This window comes from Lepisosteus oculatus, chromosome 8 (assembly GCF_040954835.1).
Source record: "Lepisosteus oculatus isolate fLepOcu1 chromosome 8, fLepOcu1.hap2, whole genome shotgun sequence".
In the NCBI taxonomy this organism is placed as follows: domain Eukaryota; kingdom Metazoa; phylum Chordata; class Actinopteri; order Semionotiformes; family Lepisosteidae; genus Lepisosteus; species Lepisosteus oculatus.
In genome coordinates this window covers 16,519,004-16,538,089 of record NC_090703.1, presented here as the reverse complement: position 1 = coordinate 16,538,089, position 19,086 = coordinate 16,519,004, and the positions used below count along the sequence as shown (strand labels likewise).

Here is a 19,086-nt window from a genome sequence, read left to right as displayed (position 1 = left end):
AAAAAGCTTGGAACTCACCATGTTTTCTGAAGATCCTGCTAACCGTTTCAAATACATGCTGTTGTATTTTGGCACTTGAAGCAGAAAAACTGCCCTATGTAGGACAAAAAAGTGCAATAAATGAAAATCCATACTTTTTACCGTACTGTTTTCAACATCACACCACAAACTATATGATGGATTACATCCATCATCCTCATTGTTTTTCAGTCAAACCCAAGAACCTCACAGATGTTATGTCAAACTTATATCCCACAGTGCTAGAGTTATGTGGAGATACAGTATTTTTTGCGACGTGCTGGAATTGTATAATGAGTTGCTTCATTTGGAATCTTCTATGGATTAAACGGATTTGTTTCATATTTTAAAAGTTACAGACCATCTATCTTAGGCTACATAATAATACATTCATTGCCTCTCAGTTCAGAGCTGAAGGAAGCAGAGCTCAAATCCTTAAAAAATGTAAATGATTCAATTCCAGAAAAAGAAAACAGGTATTGTGATACATCTGTGAGAACAGTTTCATTGGTTTTCGAGATGATGTACAAACATTCCTTTAACTGTTTTTTTTAAAAGCTCAACAATCTTGTGCTTACAATCACAAAGGAGTCACCTGCCACTCCATCTGTACATCTTGAGACAAAGTAATTAGTAGAAGTTAATTTCATGCAGAAGTATGAAAAGATAAAAAAATTCAGAGCCACTGAACACAGGCTGTGTAGTTTTTCTTCTTTCTACATTAACTACGGAACATTTAACATTTAGTACAGAATTAACATCTGCTAGTTCTACTGTAGCTCACACACTGATGCAGTTCTCCATTCTAGCGTCTTCAATCCAAGATTTGACAACTAACATAATGAATTATTTAAATAATATATTATTGAAATAAATAATCTTTAATATTAACTCTGGATGAACAAAAGGCATTTGACATGGTATTATTCTATTTTCATACTTCATTGCTTGGCTACAATGTATAAACAACTAAAAGCACAAGCAAGGGATATAGAATTTGTCAGAGAGCTTTAATGTACTGTATATAGGCAAATACGACAAGGAGATCCCTTGCCCCTACTTATTTTTGCTCTCCATATTGAACCACTGGCAGAGAACAATAGGAGAATATAAGGGAATACTGTGAGTCTCAACATAACTACAATAAAGTATAAAAAGATCAACTATGAAATCTCAATAGAAATCTGATTTACAGATACATTAGCAGTGCATTATTTGCAGGGATAATTTAAAAACTTTGCAAAAAACTTTCATACTTGAACACACAGCTTTGATCAGCCTACCTTGTACACGTCCATGTCATAAGTGTATTCTGTGACAGGGGAGATGCTCTGAGAGAACAGCTGGTTGACCATAGTCCGATAGGCTTTGCCATTTACATTGGCCATGGTGTGATGCAGGACTTCATGCAACTCCGACTCCTCCATCTGAGGAGGGGGCAGGTGGTCGCTTTTGAGAAGCTCCACAGCAGTAGGCCGCAGGGCTGGGTCATGATTCAGCAGCCACTGGATTACCACCTTCTGTGAAGAAACCCCCCAAAAATACATCTGAGTAACAGGGCAGAAACGTCAGCTATAATTCAATTTGGTTCAAGCTTTAATACCCCCTGGGAGAAATTTAATTTCAAAACAGGAGATAAGTTAATAAAACTTGCCTTGATGAAAGCAATTGGTGCTATACAGAGATATTACACATTAATGAAAACAAATTGTTGAACAAGGAAGAAATATATGGCTCTAAAGAGAACTGGAAAAAAATGAAATGTCTTTAGTTATTATTTACTATTAATTAATTATTAACTAGTTATCATGGTAATAAAATATTGAACTACTGAAAGTTACACCTATTATAACCACTCAATGGCACTGAACAGTGAAATCATTCTTCCACCTCAGAAATATGGTAGACTACACACTATGTTGTCACTAACCGTTGTTGAGAAGCTAGTCTACACCTTCGTCTCCTCTCGAATTGATTACTGTAACACCCTATTTGCTGCGGTATCTAAATCCACATTGAACAACCAGCCAGAACCCTGACCTGGTCTAGTGCAAGTGATCACATTACTCCTATTCTAGAGATCTTGCACTGGCTTCCCAAAAGGTTTTGTGTTGAGTTCCCAATCCTCATGGTGACCTACAAGGCTCTGCATGGCTTGGCACCTCATGATCTGAGTTATTACCGTCCTTCTCCCTGCTTCTCAATCTTTGTTTGTCTAATTCTGGTTTCATGTCTGTTCCACTCCATGGGTGACAGGGCTGTCTTTTGTTCTGCCCCAAAGCTCTGGATTTCTATTTCTAAGGATATCAGAGAGTCACCTTGCCTGAGCTTTTTCAAATCAAGTCTCAAAACCTTCTTCTTTAGAAGTCCTTTTAATTGACTGGTTCTATGTCTGCCCCTTTGCTTTCCTACTGTAGTGTGTAATTTCACTGGCTCCACTCAGTGTATTTTTTTCTTTCTATAAAGTACTATGAGAAGCCACTTTTAAAGACACTACATAAAATACGTTTATTTTTTATTTTAAATAAGTATTATTATTATAATAAATCAAAAAGGATATTGAAGAGACTATGTGAAATCAGGAAAATACACTCGCTTCAATTTTGCACTGCATAAACAATTTTACTCGTGCTTAGACAGAAAAACAAGAAACACAACAAATCTGATTTGTCCCATTTTCTTTCAGGGCTTGTAGTTATTATTAACTGTAACAAGATAGTCCCCTTTTGAGATTGAGTAATTTAAATCCCTTTTCCTATATTTATTTTTAAATTGTCAGATAAAATCCTGGTTCCAAGTGCAACATCAACAATTTGTGAATTGCCATTCAACAAATGCTTACCTGTCTTGCATTTTTAACTTCATCAAAGTCCTCTGGAAACACAATGAATGGCTATACAAACAGAAAATATTGTCAGCTTTGTTAGGAATTAAAGAAATTTTAGATCTATTACAGAAATTGTCACAAAAAGCTGGGGTTGAACTCACCAGACGTAGCTGGCTAAGTACAGAGATGCGCTCTGAGCCAGTAGTCATGGGGCGGTATGACATCTCAAACAGGATAATTCCCAGACTGAACAAGTCCACTTTCTGAGGGATGAGACAGCATTTTATATGTACTCTCTCTCAGTTACTTGACTTGTCTACAAATAAAACAATATTACAAAATCTAAATCTGGGAGCAATGCATTACATCGCCAACAGCGCACGCCTGGCCTGGTCTTTGGACGGAGACCCCCTGCTCAAGCGAGTGTACCTTAAATCATCCCATCTCCTGGTGCCCTCCGGATGGACCACCCTGCCCGATCCGGAAGATCGGACCCCTCCACTCTGTGAAGCCCTCTAGACCTCTCACCCCCTTCTTCACCAGCTTTCCCTGTGCTACCCTTCCTGCACTACAGTCCTCCAGTCTGCCTGCCTGCACCCTAGGCCGCTTCAGCGACCTGTCCGCCCCCTCCGTGTAGCCACCTTTTCTCCAGGAGGCTGGCCGCAGGAATCCACTCCGGGGCAGAAGAGAGCAAAACCCCAGCGGCCCGTTTCCAGTTTCTGGTAGGCGGACTTAAGTGGACAGCTCGCCCTCAAGGCTGGCACTGCACTGTGCCCAGCCACTACTCAGTGCCCAACGTGCAGTGAGCCGGCCACTCTCCCTGGACTTTCCCTGGCTCTTCAGCATCGCCCCAGATCCAGGGTGGCAGCACCGGTCATGACAATATAATCAAGAAATACAGTATTTAAGTGGCCAAATCCAGCACTGTGAAACCAAGTCATATGACCACAATTTTCAACACGAAAACTACATTTACTGTACCAAAAAGCAAATTAAATCAGAAAATGAACAGGACAACACCCGAAAGACATAACTGCTTAGGAATACAGTAAAGGAAATCTGGGAGTATGATATCTAAAGCAAATGCCATATAACCTCCACAAAAAGGATTAGTGATGTGCCAGTGTTTTACCTGATTGTATGTAGCTTTGGTATTTCCTTGGACCTCTGGACTGACATATAAGGCAGTGCCGACCATACCAGTCATATTGTCTGAAAGGTTGAAATGGCTTATTATTAATAGAAAGATTGCGTCATTATTATATTATGATGAAGGTGACTCACAGACTAATGCAGCCTGTGAGGGTTAAAGGATTTAGCGACAGTGTAAAATAATACTGACCTTGCACTGACATGAAGGCAGCTCAATGCAAGAACCACAAATAAATAAAAAAGTATTCTATGTTTAATACAGAGTACTTGTAGAAACATTAAAAAAAGACACAGTCATCTGACTCTTAAAAACCCTACCCAATTCAAATCATCACAGCTTACTCAGATTCTGGAACAGAGAGTGGTTTGATGCGTTTTACTGTGAAATAACTCACAGCCACAGATTTCTGAATACGGCAAGTTTTTTCCAACTTTTTGCAGGGCAGTTTCACAATCTGTTCTTTGCTTTGAGGGACTTTTTGCCAGGAAACAACATTTAAAGAACATTTAACTGCAAATACAATATGTCATCATATGACATATTCCAGGATAGTCAACATCAATAAATAAAAGGTCATTTAATATAGACCTACCTGTTGGATCTTGCTTAGGTATTGATGCTGACCCACTCTCTTCTATCTCTAGTCTGTCTGCAGCCTACAAGTGAAAATGCAATGAAATGCTTTCACTAAAAACCGGATACAGCTATAAAGAGACAGTAAAAATGTAGTAATGCATAAAAGTCAATCAAACCAAAAGTAAACCAAACCATACCACATTAGCTGGATGATCTGTAGCCAGTCCAAAGTCTCCTATTTTCACATGGTCATTGGAATCTAAGAAGATGTTCACAGGCTTCAGATCTCTATGAATCATTCCCTTTGAAAGTAACATAAGAAAAAATAATATTAAACTGACTGAAATTAAAACTTAGTTTTAAAGAAGGTGAAAGTTAAAACTTCACCTTCTGCATTTTCACAGTAGGAACACAGAAAAATAAGTCTGGCATCCATTCACTCCATCAAATTATTTTATAGTATCAAGCTTAGTTTTTTAAGGTATCAAAATATATACCAACACAATCACTGGCAGGTCTGTTAAGAAGTATATTCTGGCACCAGTGCAACACTGTAAAATACTGTGAGTTTCAACATAATTTCAAAATTACCATTCAGGTTGATCAATGAAATCTCCCCTTAATTTAAAGATCTTGAGCTCTTTCAGTCTGTCTTCAAAACTCTTCCCCTACAGACATGGAATGACTGTTCTCATTATCAAATGCTTTTTATCCTTTTGTAATATGAAGACCAGGACTGCATGCAACACTCCAGTGGTCTAATTACAGCATTGCACTGTTGCTGTATCACCTCTCTTCACTTGTATTCTATACTCTTTGCTATGTGTCCTGTGGCTGTTATTTTGTGGCATCACCCGCTTAAATGAGGGAACTTTATTGAACATTATTTTAAATGTCACTGAATGAATAAAAAAACATTCTAAAAAGCAATCAGCATTACCAACTCATTTACCAACAGCAAAGAACTACATAACATGCAACAACACTTTATATAAAAAGTGCAATGCTAATCAACAGGAAAAAGCCACTAATAACAACCCAGAACAACACTGTAAATCTCCTTGGGTTTCTAAGCTCTTGCGAAAGAACAGCAGATAGTTTATTTTGTGGAGATTAATTACAACACTAATTTCCGTTTTGTTTCTATAGCTCATGGAGTATATTTACAGCTACAGGGGATTGTTTTCTGCAGTTGGAAAATGCTGGATGTTGCATGCCATTATTATCCTTTTCGGAACCCCACCAGGCCGCCTGTCCTTCTGCGAATCTCCTGCACCGTTTCTTCGTAACCAGGCCTGACATGCAAGTTCCATTCTTCTCAGCTCGTTGTATTATGGTCTTATCTCCTTTTGGCTCCTGTTACATGAATTTGTTTTGGTTTGACATGATGAAACATCCATCACTAGACTACACCCAAAAGCTGATGTCAAACAATTTAGTCTTTGGTTGAAGATTCGAAATTTAACGTGAAACATTTAAGAGCAGGAGAGTGATGGGTTTACAGGCGCCTGAGAACCGGATGCCACTGACCTGCTCATGGATGTACGCCAGTCCATCCAGAATTTCTCTGAAAAGCCTCCAGAGACGGTTGGAGTCCTGGTACAAGGCTCTGTCAATGGTATCTCTTAAAGTGCTTTTTTCACAGTATTCCATCTTGATGGGACAGAAAATTGACAAATAAAGAAAAAAGTGTACGTTTAATTTCTTCCTCAACTTTAACTGTTTCAATCATTGTGTGGGCACAGACCACAGAAATGTAACATATTGGTATGCATAAATGTTACCTTTGCTACCATTGAACTTATATACAGTAGTTACATATTTTAACATAAAAAATATACAATATTTAACCAGGTTTTGTGATGAACTGATCTCTAAATTACAGTCTGACAGTATTCTGAATACCAGATTTTTCTTAATAGTTTTCTTTGGAATGGGCATTGTAAGTATACTGTGCATTTGCATGTTTCCTTCAAAATAATATCCACTCATCCATTTTCTAAGTACAAATGCTAAGCTCCACACCACCCTGTAAAGATTCACAAGCAAAAATGTATGAAGATACAAGAATCCCCATCAAGGTGAATAGATGAACTAGCATTCCTGTAGCAACTCAGATGTAAGGGCTGAATTCCACATCACATTTTTGATACTACTTTCCAGCACACTACCAGAGGCACCCACAATACTGCACTACAAAGTTTTGAACTCAAAATATAAACAATCTTTCTTGTGTGTAATGTTAATAACTTATATAATTTGTAGGTTCTGCAAGTGTATTATATTTGTGCGATCACAACTTATATAAAGGCTGATTTCTTCTTGTTCCAATAGAAAGTTTGCTTAATGCATTTAACCTGAATATACAGATAATGAGCTGTCAGGACAGGCCTCTCCAGTTCATTGCTCCCAGTAGTCTCCACTGTTTTCCTTTTACTCCCTTCTTCCTAAAAGAATTACAACATTCCATCATTAGAGACCTTTTTTTAACTTTTATATAAGCAGAGTAAATGAGAACAGAGGATTCATGTACAAGACACTAACCTCTGTAAAACTGTCTCTACTGCCGTCGCCATTTTCGAAAATTATGTCACTTTCTGAGTCGCTGTTTGTTGGCCTGAAACAAAGGCATGTTTCAATGCAGGTCAATAATGTGTGCCATTTACTGTTTTTAATTTGATTGTTATGACATTTCAAAATGTCATAAATGCAAAAATTCAAAGTGTATTCCTACAGTACACAAGCCCGGTTTCCACATTTGGAATACAGTCTCACCCTTCACACAGTTACAACTCAAGACCAAATATAACGGTCTCTCTCCAATTTACAAGTAGATACATTCCACGTCTTAAATCTATCAATACAGTTTGGAATGCAGAATGCCTTTACTGATTACATCTCATTGGAACCTGGATGAAATATAACACAGAAATATATCTGACAGCTAGAATGGAATATGGCACATTAATGGTGTCCTCATTCCTCCAGCCTGTACACCTCTGTACAATTTCTAATCAATAAAAGTTAGATGTTATATGTTAATTCTAAATCCAAACTAGACCTAACTCAGAAATGACTCCTGTGCCCTATGGATCTCACTGAAGACAAGTCCAGATCCCCTGCAGCAACAGCATTTAGAGGAAAATACTGTCACCAGTGTTACTAGAGAAAGGAATTCATTTGTAGACCCAGATCTGCAGCATTTGTGAACTACAGTTCTGAGATGGGGCACATACAGAAATGACGGACAAAAAACGTCTTCATCCTCCTCTTCGTCATCGCTCGACTCCTCATCCCCCCCACCGCACTTGGCACTGGAAGACCTCTCCAGGGAGGTGCTCCACTCCACAGAGCTAGCCAAAGCCGGAGGTGGCGCGTTGTCTTCTACATCATCCACCATGCCAAGCTCATTCACTCGGGCCCTCGGAGGCGTCACTGGGGAGCTCTTGGGCTCAGAGCTGTCATTGCTCAGGACCCCAGTTGAGGGCATTTCATGCTTCTCAATCCAGGCATTGTAGTACCGCACAATATTTTCATGGTTAAGCCGAGAAAGCAGTGTGACTTCCCCTTTTATCCTGCGGAACTGCTTACTAGCCGGGTTCACCTGAATCCGTTTCACGGCATAGTAACAACCATCAAGCTTGTTCTGAACCTGCCAACAGAGGGAGACAAAGAGAGCAAAAGAAAGAGAGAAGTTTACTTCCTAGACATATTTCAACAGAACAGCTGCAACAACATTGCTACACTACAAAGTTTCAGTATTTTTTTCTGATTGGATCCTTCTTTAGATGTTGAAGTTGATGTTGAAATGCTATTTTCCCACAGATCTTTTGATGCAATTCTTCTTATGCATGAGGCTTAGGGTTATTCTATTTGTGCAACCACAGTGTTTTTCTTACACATGGCTAAATGATGTTTTTAACACATGTTTTTCACTTAAGAATTTTCTCCCAGGCAAGTATACATAATAATTCTACTATAATCATATTCTAGTTAATCTCTTTAAAGTACAGGCTAGGCAAAACAAGGGATTCTGTATGGGATGGAATATGAAATGTAACTGTTGAAGTCTTGTTTTTTTTTCTTTTTCAGCTGATGTACAAATAATAACATTCAGTCAGGGAACAACATTGAACACACAATATGATTACATGCGTTTTCATTCAAGCTGACTTAAAGTGTAAAAGATCTTACATATTATAAAAGGTTATCAGTACATTTACTTTTTCGACTGAGTATAGTTGGTATTAAAAACAAGCTTGTGCAAAACAAGTTGAAATACAACATAACATAACAAGAAGCTGTGTTAACACACATGAAAACAGCACTGTGGATTGCAGATTGCACTGTTCTCTCATTTACCTTTATTACAGCACCAAATGCACCTTTTCCTAGAAGCTGGAGCTCCTCAAACTCATTAAAATACCGTGAAAACTGTTTCTGTATTTCTGTGCTGAAAGGGGCATTGAGGATGTGGCTGTAAGGAATAACCGTTGAGGCAAAGTCTACTCCTGTGTCTATGAAAAGGAAAAAGGAGTTTGATTAACTTGCATCAAAGAGAACACTTTTATATCAAAAACACAGTAAGAAAAAGTCATTTTTTTCATGCCTAGTCACCCTCTGGTTCAATCAACTACGAACATCAGGACAATAAATGCGTGCCTCTACACTAATACAGTATTTGCAAATAGTTTGAAGATATTGTTAAATGTATATAATAAAAAGTGATCCTGTACTAATTGGAATTGTGCACTTTAATTAAACCAAATCAATTCTTTCTCCCACCAGAAATTGTATTAAATTGTATTCTATTTTGTTAAAAAACTTCCCTATAAGGAAAATGACCTGTAAATGACAAAAAAAACCTACCTTCAGGGCTGTCTTCATTGCCTTGTATGGGTGTTTTCACCAAAGGCGGATTGATGAATGAGTGCTTAAGAAGCTGCTGAGTGTTCCAGCGCTCAGCATCATTCATACAAATACACCTACACAGACAATGCTATGATTAGAATATGAGGCTCATAAATTTATTTAAGTATAGAACTGGCATCATCAAAGATACCCCACGCACTGCACTATATAAATCATATATTATACTTTTTTATAGATGCAATACTCCAACTACACATTAATTCTACATTGATTTCTGCAATTAAGGAATTCCAGAAAAATGGAGGATCTGAAATAAATATACAGAATATACAAAATGATTTATGATATTTTCGATAAACATGAATCTGTGATGAAGCCGTACTTTTACAGATGTTCTAATACATCATATTTCAGGACACCCACATCTATGTTTACTGGATGATCATTTGAAATATACGTATCCTAGTGAATGCGGCTTTATTGTGTTATAAGGAAACATGTCATATAAGAAAAATAAGTTTAGTAAACCACATGGTCATGTTCAGCTTGAGACTACTAAGAAAACCACTGGTATGATTTACCAAACCATTTGGTATTATATAGCCTCGCTCTTTCAGCCCAAATTGTGGAAGATCACAAGGACCACAAAACTCAGGTTCTTACTTGTTGAGAAAATCTTGGAATTCACTGGGTAAGCTGCTAGGGATAGACACTGGATACTCCTTGACTTCTTTTCCCTGGCTCAGAGCAAGCAGGAGCAGGCCTAGGCTCCACACATCTCCTTTCTTTCCAGTCTTGCTTGGCAAAGTGTCTTCACAAAAGCGCACCCTAGGCTGCTCAAAGATGTCCTCCTTGCAGATGTCAGCCAAACGTTTGGAGATACTGTAGTCTGTGAGTCTGACATTACCTGCTCCGTCCACCAGGACACTGGAGGCGGAGAACAGTTTGTGCACGACAGAGTTACTGTGGAGATAATCAAGGGCGCTGAGGAGCTGGGAGGCATAGTGGCATATTTTGTCGATTGAAAGTGGAGTGCTGAGATTCTGGGAAAGGTTGGACCCACTGACATGCTCCACTAAGAGGTCGACAACAATGCAGTCCTCCTGCTCCCTGTGGTTCAAGGCAGTATAATGCACAAGGTTGGGGTGGTCAAGCTTCAGCAAAGAGTTCAGTTCGCATTCTGCTCCTTGGATCTGTGGAGTTAAAACACTATTTTCACTTTCTGAAACCCTGCACAATTTAATACTACAAAGGAAGTACCATATTTGAAAAACGAGTATAAATAATAATCATACCTATAATCCCTTTAAGAACACTAGATAACTTCAGAAATTGCAACACTGAGATAATATAATAATACAATACAACTGAGATAAAACAATAAATCAGTCATTCCTTGCCAAATTCTGAGCTCTGATAGAGATGTGGATATTTCCATAGACATCTCCCCAAAAACAAGAGTTTGTGATTTGTGTGATTTTCCTCATAGCAAAAGAAACGTAGAGCTTGGCCTTCCTGATACTATAAGAAAAGGACTGTAATAACACGAACTGGTGATATGCAAAGAAGAATTAGCACCATCTCTTAAAAGGATGCAGACTGCAATAAATTAAGAGAGTGAAAAATGTCAGAGAGATATTTGGACCATCACACCTCTTTACGTGGTCATACATGCTTTCTCCATTTTGAATCCCAATGGGGGCATCCTTTAAAACATGTTAAGGAACCTAGCACTTAGGACAAGAGCAGGCAACTCAAGTAATCAGCTGCCACGTTTGATTAAGATTTCCATTCCATCTCAGAAAGTTGTCTACCCCCAACATAGTTGCAACACAGTTTGAAAATGTGACTTAAGCATCTACTATTTACCTGCTTTTTACACTTTTCTATTTTATCTGTTTCTTGGCTCGTGAAAAACTTTCCAATCTTCTTACTCCACCTCAGAATCCACTCGTACACAACTGCAAAATCCCCCGAACTGGACTCTAAGGCATAGTACACACTGCGACCCAACTTCACACTCTCTCCTAGGATAGCAACAAAATGCCACACAAGTGTTACTTCATAAGAAACGTACTATTAAGCAGAACTGTACATTACATAGACTCCAAGCAATCCATTAATGATTAAGCACACATGAGTGAACACTTCTTTAGAGGGTTTTACCTTATTGGAGAAGACTGTTTCCTTAATGACTTATTGTGCAGTTAAAACAACACCATGAAAGTAAAAGTAAATGGTAACAGAAGAACTGTCTAAAGGAGTTTCGTTCTTTTATATGTTTCAGCTGAAAAATCACAGGATTTCAAAGTACTGGTTTAAGTTTAAGGAAAAATGCAAATGTAGTCAGGCAAATGTAGTTATGAAACCTTCACAAAGACAGTTCCAGAAGGCATATAATGTTTTCAACAGAAAGCTTTTTAAACAAAGAGAATGTAATAAAAAGACAAGATAAAATAAAGACTTTGCTTTACAAGTGCACACACTGGGTTTTCCATGTCCTCTCAGGACAATTACGTTTTATCAATTCATCTCTAAAACCATACATGGAGTTGTTATATTTGCTCAAACTTAAACATGGGGAACAAGCCTTTCTGGAAAAGTTCTTACCTTCTGTAATTGATTTTACTAGTGTCAAACTGTTTAACTACCCTTTATAATTGCAATCTACAACTTGATCTCTTACCTAATATTTACTTTAACGGTCTTAATGGTCTTCTTGCTACAGAAATTAGTTTTTAAAAGCATAGGGAATAATAATATCATTCTGATGCTCAACTGGTTTAGAATAAATCACAAAGCTAAACTCTAAAATGACAAAGTAATGCATGAATATATTTCTGACAGGCCTTACCAATACATTTCCCTCTATGGACAGTAAAGTCTCCCAAAGCTCCATTACTAAAGTACAACACTTCAAGTGGTCTGGGGCTGTCATCACTGCTACCTGAGGAATACTGTTGATCACGCCTACAAACAGAAATAATGGCAACTTAAAAACAGGCGTATCTTTCTAACGAGCAGCATGCAGCACCTTTAAACACTTTGTTTCTGGCTAGAAAAATATTTGAAGCTGCAGTTGTTGATACAAATGTTTAAGAACTTGACCACATTTTAAAGTTTTGTTAGTACTCATGTATTGTGTGCCACGTCTTGAATCCATTGGCCGTCAACTATTAATGATGACCAGACTCAAACAATGTCTGCACTGCAGGGCTCAACTCACACTTCAAGCAAGCACCCTAAACTCTAAGCCACTCAAAAACCCTGCTGCTTGCTCTTTATCAATATATGGCACCCAGCACTCTTTAGAATCATTCAGGCCCATATATAACTTTATTTACTATGTCAGCTGCAATACCAGTGATTATTGTATTCTTACCAATGACACCCCTCAGCAATTTGAAAACCAGCGTTTAATGATATTAGTAAATATATCCATACAATTGATACTTTAGATATATCCAGTGAAACCAGCTTAAGGGACACAAAGAGCTGAAGACCACATACCTGCTGCGCCCATTGGAATTGGTTCGTTTTCGATTGTTCCCTCTTTTGGCATCTATCTGCTCTACAGTGGATCCACAGAAACTGGGGGGAATCTTCCCTGAGATAGGGCTCTCTGGAGTGGCCAGAGCCACACTTTCTAAACGCTCCTGTTAGGTCAGAATTACACATGGATTTCAGAAAGCATTTGGCACAACCATATTCAAGGTGTTATTCTCCAATTAAATTTCAGTGCCAAATCAATATTTGCAGTGTCTTACATAATTTCCAATTATTTCATAATTAAGTCTTGTTTAAATAGCTGTTGTGTAACTTTGGAAGATGAGTTTAATTCATAGCTCTTAATTTATAGGCATAGACACAAAGCTGTGTGTACTGTAGCTCAAAATACCATACTTGTCTAGCCCTGTAAATCATTTCCCATTAAGAAAAAATAGATCTGCTGTTAAACTTCCTCATTCTTCTCTTTAGAAATATGCTCTTCTCAATTTTGATGATGAAGCCTCATTCTTTCATTCTTTGATGCTCAGAGAAACTCTAGTATAAGATTTAAAATTTGCTGAGGCACTGACATGAACTGACAGGAACTTCAGCTAAAATACAGCTGATAGAACCTTAATCGATTTCCATCTTGAAAGCAGACAAGGAGTCCGGCATTATTTTCTGACGGCTACATTTTATTTTTCACTGATCTCCCCTCTTCAATTAATCCCCCCAAAATATTTTGTATGCATTAACTCTGCTCTTCTGAGATCACTTGCAGTGAGTAATGAGGGCATAGATTTTCAATGAAGAGGTAAATATCCTACAGTGAACATTGTTTTGAACCAATTCCACATAGATTAACCAAAAAGAAACAGTAATCCTTAATAAAATGTAGTTGTTTTTCCTTCTATTGAATGCAACAGGAATAATACCTAGACTACATAAAAAAGACCCACATACATTAAGTAGAATGAAATTAATTAATTTGAAATTAATCTCAGAACCTGTTTGGCGATTTCTTTCCTCTTCTTTTCTTCTCTCTTCTCCTCTTCTCTTCTCTGGATCTCTGCAAGGATCTCATTTTGCTGAGAGAGCAATGAAATTGTACAGACATTTAATCTTTGCAAAATTTAAACAAGCAATAGACTTTTGGTCATTTCTGTTGGCCACATGTGCTTCTATCAGTCAGTCTCATCTGACCATCTTGCATATTGGTTATTTTTTTACCTTCCTAACTTTAATCTTATTTCAAGATTACCTTAAAATCACCTCAGGAGTTTCTCAACACTAAGAAATGTTAGTGCACTTAATCATTATTTAGATCACTAGATCTGTAGTGGAAAAGGAACAATTAAATTAATTAAATTAACCATTGTTTCCAACTCACAAATACTGCTAGTTAGTTCTCTAAGTGTATTCATATGTAAACAAATAAGACTTTCTATACATTATTTTCTGGCATGTAAACCTGCACAGTCACATACAGCCAGTGGACAAAAGCTTGCAAAACGGGTGGTAAATGAGGGACACCCAAAAATAGTGAAAGCAAGGGCTTTCACACAGGTGTTGCACATGTCTTAATTAAGCAAATAACATCCTAGCACGATTAGGGTCATGGACCAAAATGCTGAACAGGCCTGTTTGCCTACAAAAATGGGCAACAAGATTGCAATAGGAGACCTTAATGACTTTAAAAGAGGGGCGACTGATAAGGAATGGTAAGCAGGAGCTTCACTGACCAAGAAAAGGGAATTTGCAAATGTTTAATGAGCTACCGGGTCTACAGTGGTGTCAGCGTGGAACTCTAAGCAAATTTCAACCTGGGAAATGAAGAGCCAGCTTCATTAAAAATAATGGAAAAAGTTGTGTCCCTCCTGCAGAATTGCAGATGTTGGTAGACTGCAGGCCAGAAGGCATACAGGCCTATCGGCCTCACATGGAATCCAAATGTCCTAATCAGTGGCTTTACATTGGTGTTTCCATTTTTTGTCCACTATGTGTACTGTATATGCCAACAACACTGAAATTCTATTTTATTCGTAAAACTAAAGAGACAGATATGCATACTGAAAATATTTAATATTGGTTTCCAGCTTCATCACTGTCATTTGCACTAGACCATGGAGTCTGTAAAAGCTACTTCCATTGAGAGGACTGCTAAGGAATAACATTACTAATAAACGGATGCTGCAGCAAAGAAAAAATAGTTTGATGGGTTTTCTCTGTGGCTGGAGCAAAATGTTTTGTTTTCAGTGCTGATCATACAGAAAGGACCCAACAAAGAATGCGACAGTTTGAGCCTGACCATCTGCTCTGCTTGTTTCCTCTGCTGATCGATCCTCTTTTGTTCCTCCTGGGCCTGTTTCTCCTGCTGCCGCTGCTGGTTCTTCAGCATCTCCTCATGGAAGGACTTGGGTGGTGGAACATTGTGTTCGCTGAGGAATGATTGCACATGTTCTGCCAGCTGGAATATCATAACCTATAGGACACAAGAGGAGCAGTGCCAGGTAATAAACGTAATAGGAGTTTTAGAACCCAATCACGTGGGAACTCTTGAAAACACAATCTGGTTCTGCAACAGGTGCTAAATGCACAGAATGATACCCTGAACGCCTTAAGAGTTCACTTACTTAAAAGGCTTTTTTTACTTCCAGTTATTTAGTTGAAAATAGTCTAAATACACATCTTAGTCAGCTCTATGAAGATTATTTTAGATTATCTCATTACCTATTCCAGAAAAAAAGTTTTGAAACTGAAAAATAGACCAATCAACAGATGCAACCAATCATTTTACTTGTAACCCATCAATCCGTTCAACATAGTGTTTTTGATCAAAAACATTATTATAATTATAAATATTAATTTGATACACAGCAATAACAAAAGTATTCACTTCCTTAAAATAGAGAAAAGGTAAAAAATAATCAAAGATGACTATTTTGCAATGTTCAAAAATTGAAAAAAATCTGAAAACCATAGTTTCTGTATTACTTTAAAAGCCTGGAGGCTGGTTTTACAAAGGTTTACTGTTCTACCTCGCCACAGAGGTCTGCAGCCAGATTACTGAGTTCAGTCTGGAGGTTCTGAAGATTTTCATTCGAGAGCCCTTTGGCATTCTTCAGTTCAAGTTCTGGAGGTCTGAAGCCCAAAAGAGGAAAGCTGAATCAGAACTGGCTTTTAAAAACAAAAGTGGGTATACTAATCTTTATTTTACCACATCAGACAATAAAATAAAACAGAATTACTTAAAAATACCATATAATAAAAAACAGCTCCTGAATTTTAGGAAGCATGAAATAATAATAAAGACTACTTTACAGGGTGGGTAACAAAATGTTTTTGAAAAAAATAATATAAAATCATAATTCTACTCCAACTCACTGTCCATTAAAATACACGCAGGTTTAAAAATACAAGGCAAAATATCAAACCATCAGTTTTTAAACTGTTTCAGCTGGGGCAATTTTTTGTCCAACTGATTGGTGTTTGATATACATTCGTATGGACGTATTAGTATGACATTCAATACAGTAATGTGAAAGAGAAAGTATTGTACACCCTCCTAAGACTCTATGGTCTTACATATTAAGACATATCTGACCTTCACCTAGACCTCACCAAGTCCTAATGGTAGATAAATCTAACCTCATGTGTAAATAACACACAAATTTTACTTTTCATTTTTTATTAAGGAAAAAAATCAGTCAACACTCAGAAGCCTTGTGTGAAATTAATAAAGGATTATCTATCTATCTAAATAGTAAGTGCACTCTGCATTCAGTAAGGTCTGGAACCCCCTTTAACAGTAATAACTTAAAATAAAAGTTTCCTGTAAGAATTCATCAGTCTCTCACATAGCCTTGGAGTAATTGTGGTCTTTTTCTCCATACAAAACTGCTGTTTAAGAAATTTTCTTTTCACAATACAGCATCAGGTTCCTGTTTCTGCATTCTTTCTCAAGATAGGACAAAAACATTAAAACATAAGATGAAAAGAGTGGTATATGAGATGTAACTTCTGATTTTTTTCAATTACATCAACATTTAGTCCATCATTATCCTTTATTACTTACACATCAGGGTACTTAGGTGGGCATTTAACCTGTAGATCCACTGTCACATAAATCTCTTGTCGAGAGCTCAGACCCTTGGGACGTAGGTATAAATACACTTCTGGGGGGCGGTTAACCTAAATACATTTAAAAACATGAAATAAACTATAAGACAACATTTCAAGCTAGGATTTTACATCTCGGACACCTCAATTGTGAAAACTGATGTGATTGTTTAGAGCAATAGAGGAACTACAGTGTAATTCCTGCAGTACTTCCAGAAATAAACTAGTGGGAAATCTCTGGAGGGGATTTTACACTGAACAAACACCATTCACCATTCTCAAATTCCCTGTGATGTGGCAACGCATTTTTGTAACATTACCTATCCAAAGAAATGTGAACAGTAAGAACAAATCAACAGTATGCGATATCAGAGTTGCACTAGGTTACACGTTTAGCGTCTATACATTTTTCTCGAGAGGATGCTGAGTAACATGACTAAGCTACTGAGCCCTGTGTATTCACCAAAATATAAAAACACTTCTGCAAACTGGCGATTGATATTTATGTGACAGGTCACTTAAGTCCCATGATTTAATGTGAGGGATTGCAATGCTTATCGTTAGCAGGTATTAAACTATGAAAGTATATCAACAATACAACAGACAAGCCTCTCATCGGGGACATTAAAAAAGGTTCTCTATTGCCAGTTGTATTTGGCTGACGTCTGGTACGTAGTTCCGCTAAACGGACTATTGAACCCAGTATGCACGTACACTTACCTTCCAGGGCTTTTTTTCCCGGATGTCCTCAAAATCATCACCATAGATGGATGCAAGGGCCTCAAGTTCATTTTCCTGTTGATCAGAATAGTCGTCGGGCTGCTCAACAGCACTTTGAAAAGAGCTCATTATGCTTTGCAGGACTCATCACTAACCATTCCCACCCCCTGTTCAAAATGATGACTGCGTTACTAAATATACCATTTAAAGTCATGTAATCCACTAAAGTAACGAAATGCACAGCGAAAACACGCGAATATTTCAAATTAAAAATTTTAATTAGGGAAAAACTTTTTACGAACTTAAATTGCCAGACGAAACGCCAACACTACTTTCCCGATGCTGGCGCACAGAATACGTCATGTTGTCGCAGGTATAACGCAATCACGCTCAGCCGCAGGGGCGAAGATGTTGTGTTGTTATCGTTGTGAATGCGCATCCTGTTCTTTTACTTAAATTGAATACAATTTATGTTGGAAGAATTATTAGCAAATTCGTTTATTATGCATGTGCTTGTACTTTAATACTGAAAACGGGAGTGCTCTTGGGAATGGTGAAACGTGAATTACGGCTTCCCTGATTCAAAAATCATATGCATTACAGGATTAAGTGGTTATGAACACAGACTTCCAGAAGACACAATTGTTTGCATCTAACGTTACCGTTTGGTAAACATTCATTTACAATTAATTTTATTTTAATTTACGAGTAATCTCGTACGTGGTAGAAAAAGAGGTACAATTTAAAGTACTGGACATGTGTTATTAATTTACGTGGGTAACGCTTTTACCTAGACCAATTTAAAGTAATGCAGCTTGGTGTTTTAGTGGAGCAATCTGTCTGCAGAACCTTATTGGGTACAACAGTAGTGCCCTACCCGCCATTTGAACCCTTAACCTCCCAGTTTGGAATCCAGGGCCCTAAACACTCCTCCCACACTTGTGAGAGAAGCTGCCTTTTACATTAAATATTTACCGTTATATTACGTAAAAATATACTATGTATGTTATACATTATATTAATATTTAACGGTCTGTCGATTTTTGGAACATATTACAAATACGATAAAACGCAGACATGTAGTGAACATCATATATTTCCTTCTCCAATTAAATGAGATTTTGTTACATATGAAAATAGTTTTAATTATTATCTTATATTCGTGAATAAGATTACTTTTGTTCATCACAAAAATGAAAAGCCAATTAAAAACAATTAAATGGAGATAAAACTATGACCATTCTTATTATCTTTAATATATAAAAAGTAAAATAATTGTATATTGTTAGCATATTGGAATACCTAAAAAACG

At 37.4% G+C, this 19,086-nt stretch overlaps 1 protein-coding gene across 2 annotated transcripts in view; it reads right to left on the bottom strand.

Moving 5' to 3' along the window:
• The window catches only part of eif2ak4 (eukaryotic translation initiation factor 2 alpha kinase 4), a 34,039-nt gene extending 15,923 nt beyond the window's left edge, over positions 1–18,116 (bottom strand). Inside the window, exons 1-22 of one of the 2 annotated variants that reach the window (XM_069193305.1) lie at positions 17,775–18,116; positions 17,011–17,126; positions 15,974–16,076; positions 15,244–15,417; positions 13,943–14,023; positions 12,957–13,102; positions 12,301–12,416; positions 11,316–11,473; positions 10,110–10,639; positions 9,444–9,559; positions 8,937–9,091; positions 7,811–8,226; positions 7,119–7,191; positions 6,932–7,021; positions 6,105–6,227; positions 4,772–4,876; positions 4,591–4,654; positions 3,978–4,057; positions 3,007–3,108; positions 2,861–2,911; positions 1,302–1,538; positions 19–94 (exon numbers count right to left, since the gene is read on the bottom strand). In XM_069193305.1, the coding sequence (XP_069049406.1) occupies positions 19–94; positions 1,302–1,538; positions 2,861–2,911; positions 3,007–3,108; positions 3,978–4,057; positions 4,591–4,654; positions 4,772–4,876; positions 6,105–6,227; positions 6,932–7,021; positions 7,119–7,191; positions 7,811–8,226; positions 8,937–9,091; positions 9,444–9,559; positions 10,110–10,639; positions 11,316–11,473; positions 12,301–12,416; positions 12,957–13,102; positions 13,943–14,023; positions 15,244–15,417; positions 15,974–16,076; positions 17,011–17,126; positions 17,775–17,903 (3,241 nt within the window). In that variant the 5' untranslated portion in view covers positions 17,904–18,116. Of the gene's footprint in view, positions 1–18; positions 95–1,301; positions 1,539–2,860; positions 2,912–3,006; positions 3,109–3,977; positions 4,058–4,590; positions 4,655–4,771; positions 4,877–6,104; positions 6,228–6,931; positions 7,022–7,118; positions 7,192–7,810; positions 8,227–8,936; positions 9,092–9,443; positions 9,560–10,109; positions 10,640–11,315; positions 11,474–12,300; positions 12,417–12,956; positions 13,103–13,942; positions 14,024–15,243; positions 15,418–15,973; positions 16,077–17,010; positions 17,127–17,774 lie in introns of those variants that run through there. The other variant, XM_069193306.1, reaches the window with a different exon arrangement.
• Between the last annotated feature and the right edge of the window lie 970 nt (positions 18,117–19,086).